The sequence below is a fragment of the Sinohyriopsis cumingii genome, chromosome 12, assembly GCF_028554795.1.
Source record: "Sinohyriopsis cumingii isolate HCF-2022 chromosome 12, ASM2855479v2, whole genome shotgun sequence".
Taxonomy (NCBI): Eukaryota; Metazoa; Mollusca; class Bivalvia; order Unionida; family Unionidae; genus Sinohyriopsis; species Sinohyriopsis cumingii.
This window is the reverse complement of record NC_142972.1, coordinates 55,209,833-55,232,011: the sequence shown is the minus strand read 5'-3', so window position 1 is coordinate 55,232,011 and position 22,179 is coordinate 55,209,833. Positions and strand designations below refer to the sequence as shown.

The window sequence follows — 22,179 nt, the reverse complement described above, 5'->3', positions numbered from 1 at the left end:
TATATACAATGGCCGCTACCTGGTGTCATATGTCTAAATGTCATGCTGTGCATTGGAACCCAAGCACGATACTATCTCATTTAAAGCACAGGCATTGTTTTCATTCGAGCTTAGCAATTCCTTTGTATGCATAGATGAGGCTGTTTCATTAGTATTTATATTAGCCTGCAAGAGATAATGTAAAGAAACTAAGGAAAAAAAACGAACAGAAAATGTTAATTTGTTTATCTTGACACTTTTAAAATGTACATTATTGAAGGCATCAATATGGTTGTATTTACAGACGCTATGAACAGAAGTTTGTTCAAGACTTGTAATTCTATCAGAACTATATGTCTGTCAAATCGCAATAAAAGAATTATCTTACCGTGCACGGTAAAGGTACAAAATGGTAAATGTATTCAAGGAATATTTAACAAAAACATTACATATAAATAACATTATTAAACGAATGTTGTGCCTAATGAATTGGTTAATCGAGGATGGATAGTTTATCCAATATAGTCGGAATTTCTTCTTTAGTAATATAATGTGTATGTGTCTCGTCAAGTGTGTTTAATATATGCAGAAAAATTAATTCAGCGGTGGCACAGTGGTACTCGAATCCTGATTGGACAATCCCAAATTAGTTGTTTTCGTGTATCTCTGGACAGATTGCATTGCCTCTGCTTTATGCCTTTTGTGCTCTGATCGACCAACGTTAGTTTCATAACCATTTTTATTGTATTTGGATCTAAAATGCATATCTGCACAACGGTTCCAGAATTTTAATCCACCCTTGGATGTGAAGCTTGAGGAGTATGACACTTTTGTAATATGTAATTGTATAGTTTTCTAGTTAAAGATACTTTTGTAATTTGATTCGCCAACTGGGAATGTAACTCGAGGGAAGTGTGTGTGGGTGTGTGTGTGAGGGTACCTAGGTATGTGTATATCTGGGAAGAACTTATTTTTATAAGTAGGGGGACTTATATTAATATCTGTGTGTATACATGCATAATGTGAGTGAGGCTTGTCGTCTAGTGATCCCTGGTAAAAGCATGGGAACAATGCTGCTTGTAAATGACTTTTATTTGTATATGAAATGTCTAGTGATTTTATAAATTATGTATGCCGCACCATTGTTACAGCTTTGAAATCCGAAACTGAAAACTTTGGGATATGATTGACGGTGGTCTGCAGATGTTTATAATTTGTGGTGCCAGTAACATCCCTCCATGGCGCAGAGATTGGTCGAGCTCGACGTTTATGCACATATGTGAAATAAAGGGTTGTGTATATAATATAGAAAAATGTGGGAAAATGCTGCTTCCATGCAGACTTTTAATAATGACAATAATAATAATAATAATAATAATAATAATAATAATAAAGATGATGATAATGATGATGATGATGATGATAATGTCCTGAATAGTTGATCAAATGTATAAATACAAATATTACATGTTTAATATACTTTCATCTTTTAAATTCTTTGCATTAAGGTTAGCAATTTATTAATGATTACTTGTGCAAGTAATCGGTGTTCATTATGCGAAAAATAAATGATTATATTGGATCGATTTGTGTCGATCTATCTGGCACTGATAAAATAAATGCTGAATGGTTTAAAGTCTGAACGCAGTCTTGTATACGCATGTTTTATTTGTTTTCCATCACACGCATACATACATATACACATATATGTTTGGAACTGATTCATCCGACTTATAATTCTTCATCGCATCCAAAGTCCTTGAATGGTATCCTGTACAGTACCAAGTGTATTTTATTAGAATTAGTTTATGCAACTTGGTGCATTCATGAACGTTTATTTTATTCAGATTTACGCTGGGAGAACAGTATCGCTTGTATACTAAAGTCCATCTAGAGCATTAGCTGGGAACTAGCTTTTAACTTTGAGAAGATCCCTGGATGCGTTACAAATAAATAATGGTGTTAATAGAACCGGAGAAGTCACGCCTGCCTCCTACACGTGCATCTAAATGTGCGCCCTGAGTTTGAATGTTTTTTGAGATGCACAAAGCGTATATAATATCTGTTAATTCAGAATGGCGACATCAATAGACACTAACATTGTAATATTACATTTGAAAGAGGTCAAGAAGAATTATCGGATGGACATTTGTATAGGAAATTTTGAAATGATTCAAAATGGCGCTGTCATCATTGATAAACTATTTGAGACAATTTACTACTTCCCGGAGTCATTTTCTAACCAAAATGTTCAGGAACTGATGAAAACCAACAGTTGCATAATATTTCCTTCAGTTCGTAAATGTCTTTGCAGTTTGAATCAACAAAAGCGGAACATTGTCCTTGCCGACAACAACTATGTGTATGCTACAGAACGAACAGACAGTTTGGTCCAGATATTCTTGGATATTTCTGATAAATATGGGGAAATAGTTGATTTTGAATACGATGCAATTGGAAACAGTTTGAAAGGAAAACCCAAATCAATGAATGGTGTGAAAGATGTCATCCGTTTAAAACAAACTGAAACGTTTCACATTTCAGAGGACTGTAGCAATATGAAACGTAAGAGCCGAAACACTAGGACTAGTACCCGAAAGAGAACGACCGTTCTTCTTAGGAAGATGCAAAAAGATATAGATAATAAAAGGTACTTTCCTGATATAGAAGAAAAGGTTGTTCTTTTCACTCGGCCCATCTTTCGTACCAAAGATAAAAATCCCCCCTCGCTCATGGAAGTAGTGAATAGCAACATAGATCCTTATTCTCTTAGTAAAGAACAATCAGCATTAGGAGATATTGTGGCCGATTGTGCAGGACCAGACTCTGCACATTTGTCTTCAACTCCGCGGCTACAGCCATCACACCCAACCCATACAAGAGATTATGCCGCACACAATGCTACAGCGAGTAACATCAATCCCACTGAAATAAGGCGACTGGAAGATGAGACAAGCTCGGCATCAATGTCTGGCTCTGTTCATTGTGCACAAGAACAGAACGAAAATCGGCAGCGATCACCTAAACATCCAAGATACAGCATTTATGATGCCAGAATAGCATCATATTCTACCTTCAGAGAGTTTCGCAATCTGGACACCAAGGAGATGGCCAAGTGTGGATTTTTTTATACGGGTTTGTGTTACATCTGTACTAATCCTGTTAGACTATATTACGTGTGAAGTTTCAGCCAGTCAAATGTGTAGCATTGTCAGATATAAAACAAAAAAATATCCCTCTTATATTTGAGTCTAAAATTCTAAATTATGGGATTGCAAATATTTCAGAATTTCATTTGTATACACAATTCGATGTGTTTTAATATATTATTATTATTATTATTACTATTACTAGCGCTACTATTACTAATACTTCTACCACTAGCAGTAGAAAACTACTACAAAAGAATTTTTTCTGTATGTTCTGCTATATCCGGTTATATTATAAATGTAAAATAACACATAAAGATGAAAGTCATGCAAAATATAAATAGCTTAAAAACCGATGTTTTCTGCAGGCAACGCGGATGAAGTACAATGTTTTCAGTGCGGAATTAAACATCAAAATTGGAGACCTGACAAAGATCCCCTATTACAGCACATCAAAGAATCTCCAGATTGTATATTTCTCGAAACGCATCTTGGTGTGAACACGTTGAATCAATACAAAGTAAGTATTTTATTTGTGACTGAATTTGACACCATTGGATGATGGAAGAGAACTAAGGGTTTGATTTACGAAATCATATATATATGTAACACTAAGAGGGAGCAATGCTAAACTATTACAAAACCATCCCAATCTCTTTCAAAATGAGTCGAATTCTTTCTCATTTGTTCAGAGCTACAAAGCTCGATCATACAATCGAAACAAGAACAAAACACACATAAGTCATTATTTTGTAGACTATGCATGATGTTTGGCTGCTAATAGTTACATACACTATACAATTAGAGCAAAGGAATCTAATTAATGACTTAACAAAGTGAGTCAGCTATAACACGTTTGTTGTAGGTTTGTCCACAACAGTCCAATACAGTTTTTTTTCTTGAACTGCCAATTACCTCAATTAGTAACAGTTTTCCTTAAAAGTAGTATTTCAGAATTGATTTTTGACCAATTAAAAGTTAGAATAAACCAAAACACATTGTCTGCATTTCTTACATATATACATATATATATATATATATATATATATATATATATATATATATATATATATATATATATATATATATATATATATATATATATAATCTACTTAGCATATTCTGGTCTTTGGTCATGGTTTAGTTCCTGGCAGAATCAGACATTGGTCAGCCATTTGCCTGCTTCTTAGTCTTCTCCATCCATACCAGCGACCGTAGATAGTTTATCCGCTCATTTAGAAATGTCGTTAGTTTTATTTTTAGCTATGTCGTTAGTTTTATTTTTAGCTATGTCGTTAGTTCTATTTTTAGCTATGTCGTTAGCTTTATTTTTAAGTGACCTTAAGACATTCTTTACTTCTTACTTTAAGTTTGATATATTCTTTGTTCGACGTGAGTTACTTGATATTTCACTATCGACAGATGCAAACAAACATCATGGTTGAGGAATGAACTCTTTAAAGTAACCCTATCACCTAGTTCTTGGCATTTCGGTGCTTCAGTATAACTGACTTTGGTTTTCCCTCTCTTGGCTTATTAGGTAAAGAGGCTTTAAGTCGCATTCTGAACTCTTCTGTGTCCTTAAGTAGGATAACGTTGCCATACATTCTGCGGACAGGTACAAAGACTTAGAGTTCTGGATTTCATTTTCTACTTTTTCCAACCCACACTTCTTCAGATATATACTTTTCTGTATCACATTGCATAGTCTACATTATTTCTTAAATATACTATATAAGTTTATCAATATATATTCTGTATTTCAGACTCAAATCAGATCGAGTGGGAAGATATCTGGAAGAGAAACCTTCTCAAGATCGTCCACCGATGGTTCGTTACATTTCAAAGACATCATTATCAAATTGAATGGTTCCAAGAATACTCGCTTCAAATACACTAGATGTTAATCACGATAACAAAAATAAATCATCTGCTGATATCACTAATCTGTAGACTGACAATGCATCCATCTATATTCAGCATTTTATTTACACCTAAGGGGTATAAATACAATACACATAAATCCTATTCTCTTCAGACCATCTATTTGACTACAAGTAGATATACAGTCATGCATAAATACCTGCTTATCTAACTATATATCCATCCGTTCAACTCATAGATGCACGCAAATGTAGAGCTTATAACTATTTTCTACATCAAATATTTTATACTGATACACAAATTCTAGAAGGAACAGGGGTTTTTTTTACATATATTTGCTGTTTTTGTACACATGTTCTTATCAATAGTGTCTAGACAACGTGAAAGTAAATATAAAAAGGGTGATATGCAGCTCTTCTGTGATACGTGAATGTTTTGAATATTACTTTCTTCAGTTTGTTTGCTGTTTTGTGGGGCGGTCGGAGAAACGTTTTTCTTGCTTAGATAAAGCATGCAATTTTGGCGAATATATCTCAAAAATGATATAGAATTTCGTCAAACTGAAAACATTTCCTGCATAATTTGAGTATATTCTTTGATGTTAGGTGGTCCGCATACTAAACTGCCTCAACATTTATCAATGATCATAATAGTGAAGAGATGTTCTACCTGGCAACATGTACCCTAAGTATTTACCTCTTCTTGTGAAACATTAATGTCATCTATACAAGAGGGAAAGAAACATATTCAAGCACATGAATATCGAGGTCTAGCTTTAACTGTCACAAAGTAGTTTTAATGGACCTATTCATGAATGAAAATAAACTCCCTGCAGAATCAGGTGTTCTATTAAACGAGTGTGGTTTATTGTGAAATGGTTTAGAGTGTATGGATTTGAACAAAATTCCTGTAGAGTATATTACTTTTATGCTGGAAAGGCATTCATCGGTGTTATAATTGACTGTAAATCGTTGAGGAAAAAAAAACGAAATCTTCGTTAAGAAAAATTATTATCTTTCACGCACTACAATGAATACTTTCAAATACAATTTGTAGCTCGTTTTATTTTACTTCAAAGGATATACAATTTTGTAAAATAAGGAATCCTTCTGAATAATCGTAAATGATAAAATAATGTAACACGCTTTAGTCAGTAGATATCAAGTGACTTTTTGGGCAGTATATTTTTGGATCACCAGATACATCATTTTTTTAAAGCGGTATTAAGACAAAATGGGTCGAAGTCAAGATTAGGGAAAGTGACCAAAGCTTATACATTTCAAAGTTATTTCAATGTATTTTAAATGAAAGATAAAATTGCAAAACTTACTCATGTTTTTCTTTCACCTTTTAAATTCAGGTTTATATATAGTGCTTCAGTATTAAATTATTCCCACTTTTTACAAAAAAGCAATCACTCTTCATTAAATTGTTTTTCAGAGGGAGCCACTAGTGAAACGCCAGTCCAAACTCTTACAGCTAACGATCACATTAGAAGTCCACAATATCAGGCTTATCGAGAGCGCATATCTACCTTCACTCGATGGCCTCCAAGTATAAAACAAACACCAGAACAGGTTGCTCAGGCAGGGTTCTATTACACCGGTAAATAATGCGTCTGTAATTATTCAGATAATTTCACACTTTTAACATTCTCCTATTTCATCTTCCCTAGATTTGCTGAATTTAAACTAATATGCTGTTTTACTAAACCCAGATTGGCTAAGTACAAAAGATCTCCGTACTTTTCACACCTTTTTCAAAACATATTCCTGAATTTAACACTTGAGCAGAACACTTCAAATTCTTCGTTAATGATTAACATGGATATACTACACAGATGTTACTTACTTATTATAGGTATTGTGCATATTTAATTTAATTGTTTGTCTGTTAGTTTTAAAAACAGTTTTATTTCATTACATTTATTGTAATGTAACATCGTTTGCTGGATTTGACCTTGTCCAAAACTGAGTTTATTTCTTCTTGACCTGATCGACTTTTTTATTGTATTTCATTTATGTAAACAACTAAACAAAGCATCATTATACTCTTTGTGTGTGAGCTCATTAACCTAATTATTATTCAGGTAAACAAGACGTGGTAATTATGTTGATCACGGTCAGGGTTTTGGTGATTCCCACGTGAATTTTTTAGGTTATTGTGTTGTAAGTAAACGAGGCTCATTAGACCATTATAGAAGGTAATGTTCCATTAGGAAATGGTTGCTTTAGAAAATGTTAATGTGATATGTGGTCAATCAGAGACCTACATTATCTTGTCCAGTTTGGGCTGAATTTTATTTTATTCAAATTATTGAATTCAAGTGATTATTTTCTCTATAAATACAAATGTGCTCTGGCAAAATTCTTGGATAAAGACATTCCTTAGAATTTATATTGAATTCGAACCTGGAATAATATTTCTGTGATTCAACAAATGACTGTCGACACATCAGCACTTCGCTGACCATAATATACACGACATCGCCTTCAAATTTGGATCTCTTTGGGACTTAAACTGAGCTTTATTCAGGATTTTTAATTATTATTAGGACTTGTGTCTTTATTTCTTAGACTATTTATGGATTTAATTCGCAATACTCTAAGTTCTTTTCCTCATTTTACAGTTTGCATTCTAGGTGGAAAAAATGTTTTTGTTACATTTGACAAAGCTAGCTTTGTTTTCTTCATTCTTTTCTGTTACTTATTTTAAGAACATAAATTTATAACATAGGCCATTCAAAGAAACCTTGTTTCGAGAAAACCCCAAATGGGCGCATGATATTTTATATGTTATGAGTTGCAGTTTGCACATCTAACCTTGTTGGCGTTATATTTAACTAATAAATTGATACCAAATTAGTACTAATACAAATCACCTGTTTGCAGAACAGTACATGAACCTGTAAAAAGAATGTGTGGGTGTAATTAGAATTGTTAATGTCGCTTTAACAATTTGTCAGTCATATCGCTACGATGTCTGCAATGTGGCAGTTTATAATGATGTCTAGCAATTGAGCATCATGCCACAGGCATGTATCATCATGTCCCACCCAGTCATATTATCGTGATACCAAGCCGATCAGTCCTAAAACTAACCTCTTAATGCCGAGCGCCAAGCGAGGCAGATGTTAGTATGGTTTTTGTAACTTTTTGGTATGACGCGGCCGAGGTTTGAACCCACGACCTCCCGCTTCCGAGGCGGATGCTCTAACCACTAAGCCACCGGAGCGGTGTAAACATTATGTAAACAAATATTTTTTTTCGCAGGTCTCGATGATGTTGTGAGATGTTTTGCCTGTGATGGAGGTCTCAAGAATTGGGATCCAGAGGATGAGCCCTGGATCGAACACGCACGTTGGTTCCCACAATGTCCTTTTGTGCAGAAAGTCAAGGGCCAGGAATTCGTCGATCTCGTGAGAAGACTGACAGAAGAGTCCGATGAGGTAGGTCTTTATTAAAACTTCACAACCTTTCAAATGTTTTCACTTTCACCAATGTATCAATTTACGTATTTGTATATTTGTGTTGGAGATTTTCACACAAAAACCAGCAACCATAAATTATTCAGCATAGCACTTAAATCATTCCGGGGCCTTTCAATGTTTATTAGTGACATTTTGTAATAAATTGAATAATGTCGATGGAGTCATCCTCATATATAAATTTATTAGTTCCCTTGACAAGTTTACGTAGTTTTGACACATGAAACATACAAAACGTTTAGAAATAACGTTATTATTTTTTTCTGGTATATATCAATATGTTTGTCATGTGGTTGCATGATTTTTGCTTAGAATCCTATTATTTTACCAAACTGAAAGATGTAGGTCGGCTAGTTACATAGGTATAGCTAAAACCGACTTGCTTAACAAATTTAATTTATCATAATAGAGATGTTATTTCTTTCTTGCTGAACCATTTTGTCATATTTGCTTCAAGCGTACATATTAATGCTCACCCTTTTCCTTCATGGATTTATCACTTCTATGACAAACATTTTAACAAAATATGAGACAACAAAATCTAACTAAATCCGCTATGCGCCTACTCTAATGTTTTACATTTCATGTATAAAATATATTTCATCCGATTTATCTTCAAATTTCTGCAAATGCACTCGCGGGTAAAAGCACATGTTAAACAACTCCGCACAATTTGGAATCAAATAGTTTTATATCTGTGGGTAAGATCGTTGATTATTGCTTCTCTAACAAAACATCTTGAAACTATAAGACCAAAGGAAAAGGTCTATAAATGGGATTGTTTAAATGCATATAACTCTTTTGGAGTATGCTAGGTGGCTTTTATTACGAGAACTTTAAATTAAATGTACCCGATTCGGTCTATTGTATACTTACTTTTCGCGATTTTGTTTGCAACATGGCTATTAATCCTATAAACTTATTATTGCTCAGGTCTTGTAAACAAGTATATTAAATTGGATTTGCAAAATATCGCTTATTTAACAGAGTGGAATTTTACCAATATATGTTGGATAAATGTTTGCATCACGTTAGGCGCGGGAGTATAAATATGTTATATGAGACTAGGCGTGTTTGAGCAAAGTTAACGTAATTTGACAATTTTATAGCATAAAAATGGGTCTAGTGATTTAGAAAAATAGATATTACATAGTTGTGCTTGATTGAATCTGAATTTGTCTCTTCGCCAACATTTTAGGATACCGACAACGTAGTTATTTTTGTTTGTTACATGATGTTTGTTGCAGGGACTATTGTTCATGGCTTCAATACCCATTTCATTTAAATGAATATATGAATGACAACCTGCATTTCAGTTGTGTCATCTGCAAGATATTGTTACAACTACTTGCGAAAACATCATAGGTTAGATTTTAGAGTCAAGAAACCTTATTTGATTAACGAATATACGCAAACGACATTTTGGATGTAACCTATCTTTAATCTAGTCTGCTTTGCCCAAACTTTATACAAAACGAATATAGTTGCATTATTTTGACTAGTTGTAATCAACGCTTTAGTCTCATGGGTTTGATTGCATTTGTTGTTTTCATCGTGAAAAAATAAAACAATATAAATCATCTGCGCACTATTTGAAGGTCGTCGGACAATGAAGGACAGGTATTACGTTTTTTAGGAACAAGATGCTGTGGTTCATTCAACATTTCAGAGGAACAATCCAATGGCTAACCTACTAAATTTGCAGCACCTCAGTGTAGGAAGTGATACAGGTAAGAGTTGTATCTAAGCAAGACATTGCATTGCATTATGTTGACCATTACCGATATAAATGGTTGTCGTCATAATTATCCATTAAACACTAAAAAGAAGTTTGGATCATATTTATATTTTTACTGCGTGCATTCACTTTTAAGTTACTATTATATCGTAAGCATGTTTAAAGAGTGTAACTTCAGATACAAAATTTTGAGGATTTATGAGAAATGATGGAGAAAATGTTAATTACAAAGCAAACCTAGTGCACATTCCGAGTTCATCACGAAACATAATCCTAGTCGCGCCAATTTATTTATTTTCACAGTTTTGTTTTATCTTAGATTTTTTCAGATCTTATTGGAAGGAGAGTCAAATAACACGTGAAAGCCAATATTGTATTTATTACTCAAATGACACACCTGAGTCAACAAGAAAACAAGAAACACCACACGAGAAAGTGTACCGATAGTTTATCAGATAGTTAACTAGATGTTATTTATGTATTACTTGTACACACGTCCTCTTACCCTACAGATATGTGTACAGCGTTGTTGGGTAAGGTTTTGAATATTTCTGAATCCATGTATCAGCATCATATTGCATGCTGCGTTGATGTCTGCTTGTTTTGTTATACTCATTCCTTTTCTCGAAAGCAAGCAAGAAGCGAATGACTTTACAGTCCACATTTCAGGTGAATTGGATGAAGGAGTACAATAGTGTTTTTTTCTCCGGTCCCAAAGAAGCAAGGAACGTTACGAGCACATGCATTTGAAGTTCTCTTTTCCACCAGCGCATATTATGCACCCAAAGCGATAGAAACACCGAAACATGGAACAATCGTTCTTTCGCAAGTTCCAGAGTAAACACTTTGTATATAATCAAAGGGGAAAATGAACCGTGGCAGACCCAAAGAGACCTCGCGCCGAATCGTGGAGCGAGAACTCAAGTCCAGAGGCCTCACCCTGCAGACCGCCCCCATAACAGCAGTCGACAGACCAAAATAGTGCTCCCTTGCTGTCGCCTCAAGCACCAGACGGCGCAGAGAGGATAGATTAATTGACTGATATAATCATTTTTGCCTTTCGATTATAATATCGTTAATGTTTGTAAATTCAAGTACTTATCTGTCGACATTTTGTAGATGTTTTATTCCCCAGGACTGACATATATTCTGCGGAAGTGATATTTATAACCTTCACAGATAGCACTTTTTGCAAGGATGCTCGTGTATAATATCATCTTTATATCGGTTGATCCGGAGCATGAGCAGCCCTATAGAAGGAAGAAGTAAAGTCAACGTACCTTGGGACCTTCAATATGAAACCATTAGATTGGAGTTGTAAACATATAATTTTGTTCCTTGTCTGTCAGAATTCGGCATATAGCTTCAACTTTATTTTTACATTTATATAGTGTCAAATATGCCTTTAGTTTAATAAAAAGGAGTATAAATTTACTAGAACATGCCCAAATTTAATTCACGCCTTTTGCCGACTCTCCAATATTTGCTGCCAATCTTGGCACATAGTACAATATATGTAGTTATTTTATAGCAACGCCACAGTATTTCTCAGTTGCTCCTTTTAAACTCATTGTGGTCACCAATTGACACATTTCTGGTAAATCGTTTGTAATATATCTTTTTACTCATATTAGAAAAAGATTTAAATCCAGTTTTACTGTCTTAAATAGTAAGCACTCATAGGAATCGCATAGTGTAAGCTGTGATCCAAGCTTAAAATAAACTTGTGATCAAGTTTCACGCCAAAAAATATAGACTGTATTTAAAGTAACAACCTTACATTCGGAATTTTTATATATATTTTTTAGTTCAACAACATATTATATTATACAAATCTCTTTGATTTTTCGAACGAAAAATAAAATGAATTTCCCTCAAATTCGGCGACAATTTAAGTACAATATTGTGCAGTAAAATATGTGAATTTTGGGCAGCGGTTGTATGTGTTATTTAAATAGTTGTCAGTTGAAGTTGTTTTTTTCTCCGGTCCCAAAGAAGCAAGGAACGTTACGAGCACATGCATTTAAAGTTCTCTTTTCCACCAGCGCATATTATGCACCCAAAGCGATAGAAACACCGAAACATGGAACAATCGTTCTTTCGCAAGTTCCAGAGTAAACACTTTGTATATAATCAAAGGGGAAAATGAACCGTGGCAGACCCAAAGAGACCTCGCGCCGAATCGTGGAGCGAGAACTCAAGTCCAGAGGCCTCACCCTGCAGACCGCCCCCATAACAGCAGTCGACAGACCAAAATAGTGCTCCCTTGCTGTCGCCTCAAGCACCAGACGGCGCAGAGAGGATAGATTAATTGACTGATATAATCATTTTTGCCTTTCGATTATAATATCGTTAATGTTTGTAAATTCAAGTACTTATCTGTCGACATTTTGTAGATGTTTTATTCCCCAGGACTGACATATATTCTGCGGAAGTGATATTTATAACCTTCACAGATAGCACTTTTTGCAAGGATGCTCGTGTATAATATCATCTTTATATCGGTTGATCCGGAGCATGAGCAGCCCTATAGAAGGAAGAAGTAAAGTCAACGTACCTTGGGACCTTCAATATGAAACCATTAGATTGGAGTTGTAAACATATAATTTTGTTCCTTGTCTGTCAGAATTCGGCATATAGCTTCAACTTTATTTTTACATTTATATAGTGTCAAATATGCCTTTAGTTTAATAAAAAGGAGTATAAATTTACTAGAACATGCCCAAATTTAATTCACGCCTTTTGCCGACTCTCCAATATTTGCTGCCAGTCTTGGCACATATTACAATATATGTAGTTATTTTATAGCAACGCCACAGTATTTCTCAGTTGCTCCTTTTAAACTCATTGTGGTCACCAATTGACACATTTCTGGTAAATCGTTTGTAATATATCTTTTTACTCATATTAGAAAAAGATTTAAATCCAGTTTTACTGTCTTAAATAGTAAGCACTCATAGGAATCGCATAGTGTAAGCTGTGATCCAAGCTTAAAATAAACTTGTGATCAAGTTTCACGCCAAAAAATATAGACTGTATTTAAAGTAACAACCTTACATTCGGAATTTTTATATATATTTTTTAGTTCAACAACATATTATATTATACAAATCTCTTTGATTTTTCGAACGAAAAATAAAATGAATTTCCCTCAAATTCGGCGACAATTTAAGTACAATATTGTGCAGTAAAATATGTGAATTTTGGGCAGCGGTTGTATGTATTATTTAAATAGTTGTCAGTTGAAGTTGTTTTTTTCTCCGGTCCCAAAGAAGCAAGGAACGTTACGAGCACATGCATTTGAAGTTCTCTTTTCCACCAGCGCATATTATGCACCCAAAGCGATAGAAACACCGAAACATGGAACAATCGTTCTTTCGCAAGTTCCAGAGTAAACACTTTGTATATAATCAAAGGGGAAAATGAACCGTGGCAGACCCAAAGAGACCTCGCGCCGAATCGTGGAGCGAGAACTCAAGTCCAGAGGCCTCACCCTGCAGACCGCCCCCATAACAGCAGTCGACAGACCAAAATAGTGCTCCCTTGCTGTCGCCTCAAGCACCAGACGGCGCAGAGAGGATAGATTAATTGACTGATATAATCATTTTTGCCTTTCGATTATAATATCGTTAATGTTTGTAAATTCAAGTACTTATCTGTCGACATTTTGTAGATGTTTTATTCCCCAGGACTGACATATATTCTGCGGAAGTGATATTTATAACCTTCACAGATAGCACTTTTTGCAAGGATGCTCGTGTATAATATCATCTTTATATCGGTTGATCCGGAGCATGAGCAGCCCTATAGAAGGAAGAAGTAAAGTCAACGTACCTTGGGACCTTCAATATGAAACCATTAGATTGGAGTTGTAAACATATAATTTTGTTCCTTGTCTGTCAGAATTCGGCATATAGCTTCAACTTTATTTTTACATTTATATAGTGTCAAATATGCCTTTAGTTTAATAAAAAGGAGTATAAATTTACTAGAACATGCCCAAATTTAATTCACGCCTTTTGCCGACTCTCCAATATTTGCTGCCAATCTTGGCACATATTACAATATATGTAGTTATTTTATAGCAACGCCACAGTATTTCTCAGTTGCTCCTTTTAAACTCATTGTGGTCACCAATTGACACATTTCTGGTAAATCGTTTGTAATATATCTTTTTACTCATATTAGAAAAAGATTTAAATCCAGTTTTACTGTCTTAAATAGTAAGCACTCATAGGAATCGCATAGTGTAAGCTGTGATCCAAGCTTAAAATAAACTTGTGATCAAGTTTCACGCCAAAAAATATAGACTGTATTTAAAGTAACAACCTTACATTCGGAATTTTTATATATATTTTTTAGTTCAACAACATATTATATTATACAAATCTCTTTGATTTTTCGAACGAAAAATAAAATGAATTTCCCTCAAATTTGGCGACAATTTAAGTACAATATTGTGCAGTAAAATATGTGAATTTTGGGCAGCGGTTGTATGTGTTATTTAAATAGTTGTCAGTTGAAGTTGTTTTCTTCCATCAGCATTGGAAAGGATCATGACAGCAATCCAATAAAAGGAAATATTTACATTCAGTGATCTTTTATCCATTTGTGTGGCAGTGTGAATAATGATATGCATACCTTTTGTATGAATGCAGATGAGCCAAGTCAGCTAGATACAGACGCTGCAAAAACAGTCATTCAGACAGGATATTCTAGAAGCGCTGTCGCCTTTGCTATTGATGTTTTAATAAGGAAAGGTAGATATAAATGTTATTTATTTGATTTTTTAAATTTTTGGATGAGTCATTTTCAACAATCTTTGCCTGTCGACCAGTTGTAAAATATCCGCTCACATTAAAGTAATGTAACATAGAGCTCTATGTACTTGAAGATCAGTAAGGTAAAGCTGTGTTATGGATTTCCAAAGCGGGTCTAACAATAAAATACATTACAATCTAAAGTCATTTTCACACTGATGTCATTCTTAACAATGTTAAGATTGCCCTACATGATGTGTAATCATGATTATGATATTCATTTCCTCGCCCATGCGACAGAAAAATTGGTGCAAAAAGTTCAATTCAAGGTGCGAAATTTTGAGATATTTAATAACATCGTTCTCACTTTTATAGAAAGTAAATTTGTCGAATAATCTGGTAATTAATTTCATCACAAACTCCAAAATAAATTGCAACAATGGTTTATATAGTTACTTAAGAAATTAAAAGAGAAATCAGTTTGTTAATTTGATATCTTTAGCATAACTTTCGGACAATCGCTCGCTGTATGTATATGCAGTTAATACTTGTACAAAAGATTCTTACTTAGAAGTGTAATGCCTTTTCACTTCCTTTTAAGGAGAGCCTTGCAAATAAGTTTTAGTGAATTTTGCAAGTTCTTTACTTTACTTCCTGCTTATCAAAATGGTTCTTATAATATTTCTCTATGATTTGGGAAGGAGCGATATTGCAAGAAACCTTTACATTAGTTTAATCGTTTGATCAGTTCAAGGGGTATTTAATTACCCGATAATCTACTAAATTATAAAGAATGTCAATGCCGGCTTCTGTCCAGGATTTATGCTGATAGAAAATTCTAGGACAAGAGTCTCAAAAACTCAAACCACCCCAAGGGCCGCATGAGGGCATTTTCGATGGCCCAATGTCCGCATAACCTTTTTGTCCCTCATGACACCTTTAAACGCCAATCATTTTAGGGCCACATTATACGGCTTAGCGGGCCGCATGTTTGAGACCCCTGGTCTAGGAAAGTTTACAACTTTTGGGACAATTGAATGATTGTCATTATCAGTTTACCTACTCAGTTTATACTCACTGAGATCAAGGATCAGTCCCCGCACATACAAAGTTTGCTTTAAATTTGTCTCTAGTATCTCACCACCGACAATAGGAAAACAAGGAGCGATGAAGCTTAGAGGACAGCTCATAATATAGGACTTATGTTCATTAATGATAATATAACTATGAGGGGTTTACAAAATGCTTAAACCACTTTCAAACATAATGGCATAATTTTAGAGATTATGAATCTTTTCCACAAAACTCCACTTAATTGAATCAAGGTTGTTTTCAAATTTTATTATCAATAATGAAACATATATATTTTTCTTTAGTTTACCTCTTTCTCTCCGTCTTGATTTTCATATGCGAAGAATGGCTGATACTAGAACGAATTTAAATTTAAACTGACGTTTAGACTTCACAAACTAATTCCGTATGAATCTTTTAATTCTATGTGAACCCTCGAAGGTTATTTGGTTCGTTAAGACAGTATTATATGTTATTATATGCTCATTTATTTCCCCGTTAATTTTACATTGACAGAATCGTTCAATATTCCCCGATACTGAACGCGCGCGACAATACACATATAGCATTCACGTGAATAAAGGAGCTACTTTCTTTTGTAAATAAACAATGCACTCAGACTCCAGTACTTTTGATTTCTAAACAAATCATGTACACTCGCATTAGAGGCTCTTTACGTTGTGGTTGTTTATTTGTTTCTGAATGAACTAAAACATGTTTCGTGGACTGCAAAAAAGCCCAGCTGTCTTGACATTTTGCGTTGATACAATGTTACGGATTTAGGCTAGCTACCTTGTATAAATGACGGATTAGGTCCTTACAAATAACAAGGCATATACTGTTTTCTTTAGCTGGTGATAAGAATGGCAAAATAAAATATACTTACAGTTTTGCATCCTGAATTTCCTCAAAATGTTTTTTCTTAATTCTGCAAATCCGAATTACATGAGCCATTCATAGGTTTTCAATCTGGATTACACATTTCGAAAGTGTGCTGTAATTTCGATTATAAGTGCAATTGCATCCTCCTTACTGCACTCAAAATGAAATACACATTAAACTCTATAGCGTCTTTTTGAAAATTACAATTGAAAGACTTCACAGTTTTCCCACGTTATGATTTCAAACATTCAGTGACAGAAAAAGAAACACATTTGCAGACGTAAACACGCTTCTCCCGCGCCACTTCAGTCCGATGTATTTCATGTATAATTTGCACAGATGAATCCAGTCCAAAATCACAAACTTTCGTTGAATCGAAACTAAATACCAAAATACATTCACTCCATATCAAATGGAAAAGTCGTTGCAATGCCCAGTCATTCACAATATGACTGCATATTTCAATTTTAACTAGACACGCCATTTTCTTTCGAAAGTTCTGTCGACCGCGCGATTAAGTTCAAATTTATCTGGGTGGAGCTATGTGCGCATTAATAATGATGTCATTTTGTAATGTTAAATCTGCGCTTGTGTATTTAGTTTGGAATGCGGCATTCATTCATTTACGTTGTTTCTTGTAGTGTATTTTGTTTATATAATTAAACCTTAGGTTGAATAACAAAATGAGCATATAATAAAAAGGTTACTGCATTTGTATGGGAAAATATGAACTCGTTTTGTCGGAAGGATATACTGCACTCACAAGTTCGTGCAGTATTCATTCCGAAAACTCGTTCCTATTTTCCCATACTAATGCAGTAACCTGTAATTATCTTTAGTTTGTGCATATGACGTACTATTTGTGAACTGCATACACTGGTTAGATTGATATTAATTTATTTACTTTAATTTTCCAACCTTTGTGGTTCTATTTTTTCCTCTTTATACCTCGCTAACGACAGATGCGGGATATTATAATTTTCAATTGACCGTTATGGAAGGTGGGTGTTCCTATTGGCATCCGAATGATGACTTAAGGTTAAGTATTTGATATAAAAAACTTAACACAACTTGTTAGATTTATTTCCTTCCGTCCAAGGGAAGAAACCCATTGAGTGTAAGGTCAGCAGCTCTGAGTTAAAGAAATTGTGTTTAAAAACAGATTTTGTGTAAGTATTTCGTTTTCAGATGATATACTAACTTGTCATGAAGAACACGTTGCAGTACAACTTGATACATTTGTTACCTTTAACCAACGAAAGAAACCTGCTGGTTTATATATCTTCTCATTTAAAGTCTTTCGGTTGAATGACCTAAAATTACTTACATGATTTAAATAACTACTCGGTAAAGTTTGTAAATTAGCGTTTGGCAATCAATGTTTTGTATTTCTCAAATTTGACTGTTTTATCCATTTTATATTTAGGCTTCAGAATGTATATGTTGTCATTTAAACGAATAAATTTTGATCTGTTTACTGCTTTGCATAGTGGAACAATAATCACATCTATTTGATCAGTGAACAGTGTCATTGTGGACACCATTTTCTGCTTCCCTTAGAGTAAAAGACTTCCACATGCCTGTCTTTATGGTTATCTGAAACTGTTCCCCTACAGATGACTTTCTGTCTTATTAAATAGAAAAGTAAGCAGTGTTTTCAATTTTGGGTAAATCCCTACATTTAGTACTAAAATTTCTTTCCATCATTAAACTGTACCTTTTAATGAATTTGTTTGAAAATGTGTCAAAAGGCATCGTGCATGTTACCTTCTTTTTCCGTTTTTCACTCTTTACGGCCCAGCGTATTTTGAAATATGTATATTACTATCAAACTGAATGTACTTGTATCCAGTGGTGTACTTTTCGAATGCTTCCATGTCGATAGATCTCTTTGACACTTGTTATCCACGTGATTGACATGTTTGTGTCATGTATAAGTATATTAGTGAGTGAACCATTCGTTCATATCAGGGTATTTTTGGTAACGTTTAGTTTGTTTCCACCACAGCTAAATAATGATATAGGTTACTGAACTTTTGGAACCATGGCAAAGAGGTCTTTAATCATGTTATTTGTCGATTGCCTCAGACGTACATATTAATTTGCTACCTGGATTGAAGTTACTTATCTCGTTGTTATCATCATTAAATACTATACCTAGATCAGAAATATATATATCCGTGAGGTATGACTTTCATTATTTTTGAAACAAGAAAAGTAACCTTGTTATTCACTTGAATGTTATGTTGTAACACAAATACCTTCCACCTCAATTTTATGCTATCCAAACTTGTAAATAAATATATATTATCTCTTGATACCGACAATGTTGTTTTTTATGTTAATTTTTGAAATATTTCAAATCAACTCTCTGCACACTATATATCATTAAATAGTCATAGATGGATATTTATTCAAGCGTACGTGTCATCTAATGATTCACAAATCATTAAAGGTCCAAAGGCTTTTATGTCAGTTTTGTGAGTGATTAGATCAAATTTTCTCACCCATGCAACAGAGAAATCTACTTGCTTTGCTAATCTTACCTTTCTTGTCTCAGTCTAGTCCTCTCAGACCAGTCGTCTTAGTCAAGATGTCCACGCCCTAAGAACTACTTTTATAAAACTAAACCCGTGTTGTCTTCTGCTATGTCTGACGTAATAGTTTTAAAATCAAACAACAACAAACAATATATAACAAAAACATAGGAACTTAGGGTCAGTCCATCTTTGAGAATACGCCATACGGAAACAATTCGATAGAGACAAAGACACACGCATACGATGTCGATCTTTTTGCTATTATGCTAGTTCGTTCCACACAGCATGGTCAGTTTTATTCTATATACAGGCCTAGCTCAGTACATTTTCAAGTCAGCGTAATGTGATACAGATAGGATAAAATTATCAATGATATTTGAAATGAACTATGACAGAAAACCTTGATCCATGCACTCGTAAAAACTACGGAAAAGTAACAGCCAGAATGTGGTATATCAAACATGCCTCATTCTAAATCTTTTAAGCATGTCCATTGTGATTCAGTTGAACCAAAAATATACTTACAATATTTAATGACAAATAATATACTTACCAGCCAGAATGAATAATTTATTCTTCAACACATTAATCTATAACCATTACTGTTGCACTTGCCATATTTCAAAGAAAGAATCTAACATTTCAAAGAATTCGAGAACTTAAAAGTGTAGCACATGGTTATCTTCATTGGGTTCATGTTTGAAGGCTCTTTATACACGGGGGTAATTTTACAATCAATATTAAGGACAACACAAGTATGTCACAAAGAGTTTCACCTCCTCCAAAGAAAAGGACAGATATATACTATAGTGACACAGATCACTAATTATCCATGAATAATCTATTGTAACATGTTACTCTTCGTTACAGCTTTTACTAAGTATAGCTACAATAGAGCTAAAAACCCAGTATCGTTTCATTATTGACAATATAACTTTTCAAAATTGGAACTGATGAAAATGAACCAGTTTCTTATAATCAATATTAATTATGTATTGCCAATTTTATATCACTTTCTTATTTTAAATATGACCATATCTCATTACTATGCCACGTTTCATGTTGTTATTTTTCTTTGCTCACGCGTATTTGCTGTGTACGTCGGATGCAACAATCACACCACAGTCCTCATTAACAAATTTGTATTATTGAGCCGCCTGTAAACATTTGCACGTGAACTATATTACACTAGTGAAGCGTTCTTTTTACTTTAAAGGAAAATATTGGGTAAGAAAATTAATCTACATTGGGTTTTGAACGAGACATGGAAATCCCAGTCGCGGAGTTACACTATATGTCTCCCCACTTGGCAAGCCTCGTGGGGTGACAAATAATATAACCCCTGACTGGGATTTCCATGTCTCGGTCAAAAGACCAACATAGATTCTATATATCCAGAAGAAGATATATATTTAAAAGAGGCTTGGCTTGGTATATTAATGCAGAGTCTCTTTATAATGTCCTGCATATTCCCCCATATGTTATCATTTTCATAACGTGACCTATAATGGTTTTATATTTATCACCATCAGTGGACGGTGTATATCAAAATTAACGACCGAACATTAGTTATACATGCATTGTGCATATTTGGCAATTATAATCTGTAGTACTTATATTTGTATTATTGCATTATTTAAATGTTAAAGAACCAACATGCATTCAACTGTACTGCATAATAACTAAATATGTTCACACAAATAGTTAAAGCTAATTATTTTGTTTATCAGGCAAGAGTGACTATACAGCACCTGACATCATGGAAATTATATTCGAAATGGAGGACAGAGGAGAAACAATGCCAACAGACAGCGATTTACCCCTAATTCCATCCACGCCATATGTGAATGAAGGTACTGTAATTTATCGTATAAATATATTAGATTTCTAGTATTAAACATGCCGCGAGTTTATCAAATTTTGTATCTTAACGAACAGGTACTATTTAGAATATATTAATCATTTTCTCTTAATAGTTTGCAGATGCAACCCTTGCACCTTGTTTGCCTCTTAAAATATCTAATATAATCTTAACTCTTCTACGTTATGGTTTTACAACTGCAATGAAAATCAACTTTTAATGTAATGAGTCAAAAGTCACGTAGCCAAGGCCAGCTATTCACTTTCTTTTTGTATTGAAAGAGAGAGCCTGAATACAATCACATGACCATCGTCACGTGCCTCCTACGGTATTATTTCTAAAACCGGAGAAAGTGTGGACAATCAAAATGTAAATAGTCGGAACCGTCAGTCAGCAGTGCGGATTATCTAGGTATATTATTAATAACTCAAGGTGCAAACTATAACAATTTAATAAAATGCAGCAAATTGATTAAATAATTACAGTGACATATTCATCATTCGCAATTTCTTTCGAACAAAGACAATATATAACGTATAAACAATTGAACATTTATTATTCCATCACATGAAATTAAAGGTACTAAGTGAGAGTGGTTGCTTTCGGCGTTTTCTCTGTTACTCATCTGTCAAACCCCGTCGGCCTCTTGTTTCTCTTTGGTACTTCCGGTGCCCTTGACAACGTGCTTCCTGGTACATCCGAATCCATTCCTTCAGCACTTCTGGTGCTTTCAAGCACGCACTCCTTCTGGCATTGCACCTCCATACAAACTGCTAACATCACTATAAACGCCTACCACGTGTTCTCCGTGTCTTTTTTTCTCGTCTC

At 34.2% G+C, this 22,179-nt stretch overlaps 1 protein-coding gene across 2 annotated transcripts in view; it reads left to right on the top strand.

The window, feature by feature from the left end:
* Positions 1-22,179, top strand: part of LOC149786491 (uncharacterized) — a 48,902-nt gene that overhangs the window by 9,420 nt on the left and 17,303 nt on the right. For both annotated transcript variants that reach the window (XR_016424928.1, XM_089976955.1), the window contains exons 2-9: positions 1,827-3,114; positions 3,497-3,648; positions 4,895-4,958; positions 6,453-6,617; positions 8,285-8,460; positions 10,136-10,229; positions 14,896-14,997; positions 21,221-21,343. Coding sequence is in view for 1 of the 2 variants with exons in the window: in XM_089976955.1 (XP_089833081.1) it covers positions 2,055-3,114; positions 3,497-3,648; positions 4,895-4,958; positions 6,453-6,617; positions 8,285-8,460; positions 10,136-10,229; positions 14,896-14,997; positions 21,221-21,343 (1,936 nt within the window). In the remaining variant the exon portion in view is untranslated. The remainder of the gene's footprint in view (positions 1-1,826; positions 3,115-3,496; positions 3,649-4,894; positions 4,959-6,452; positions 6,618-8,284; positions 8,461-10,135; positions 10,230-14,895; positions 14,998-21,220; positions 21,344-22,179) is intronic.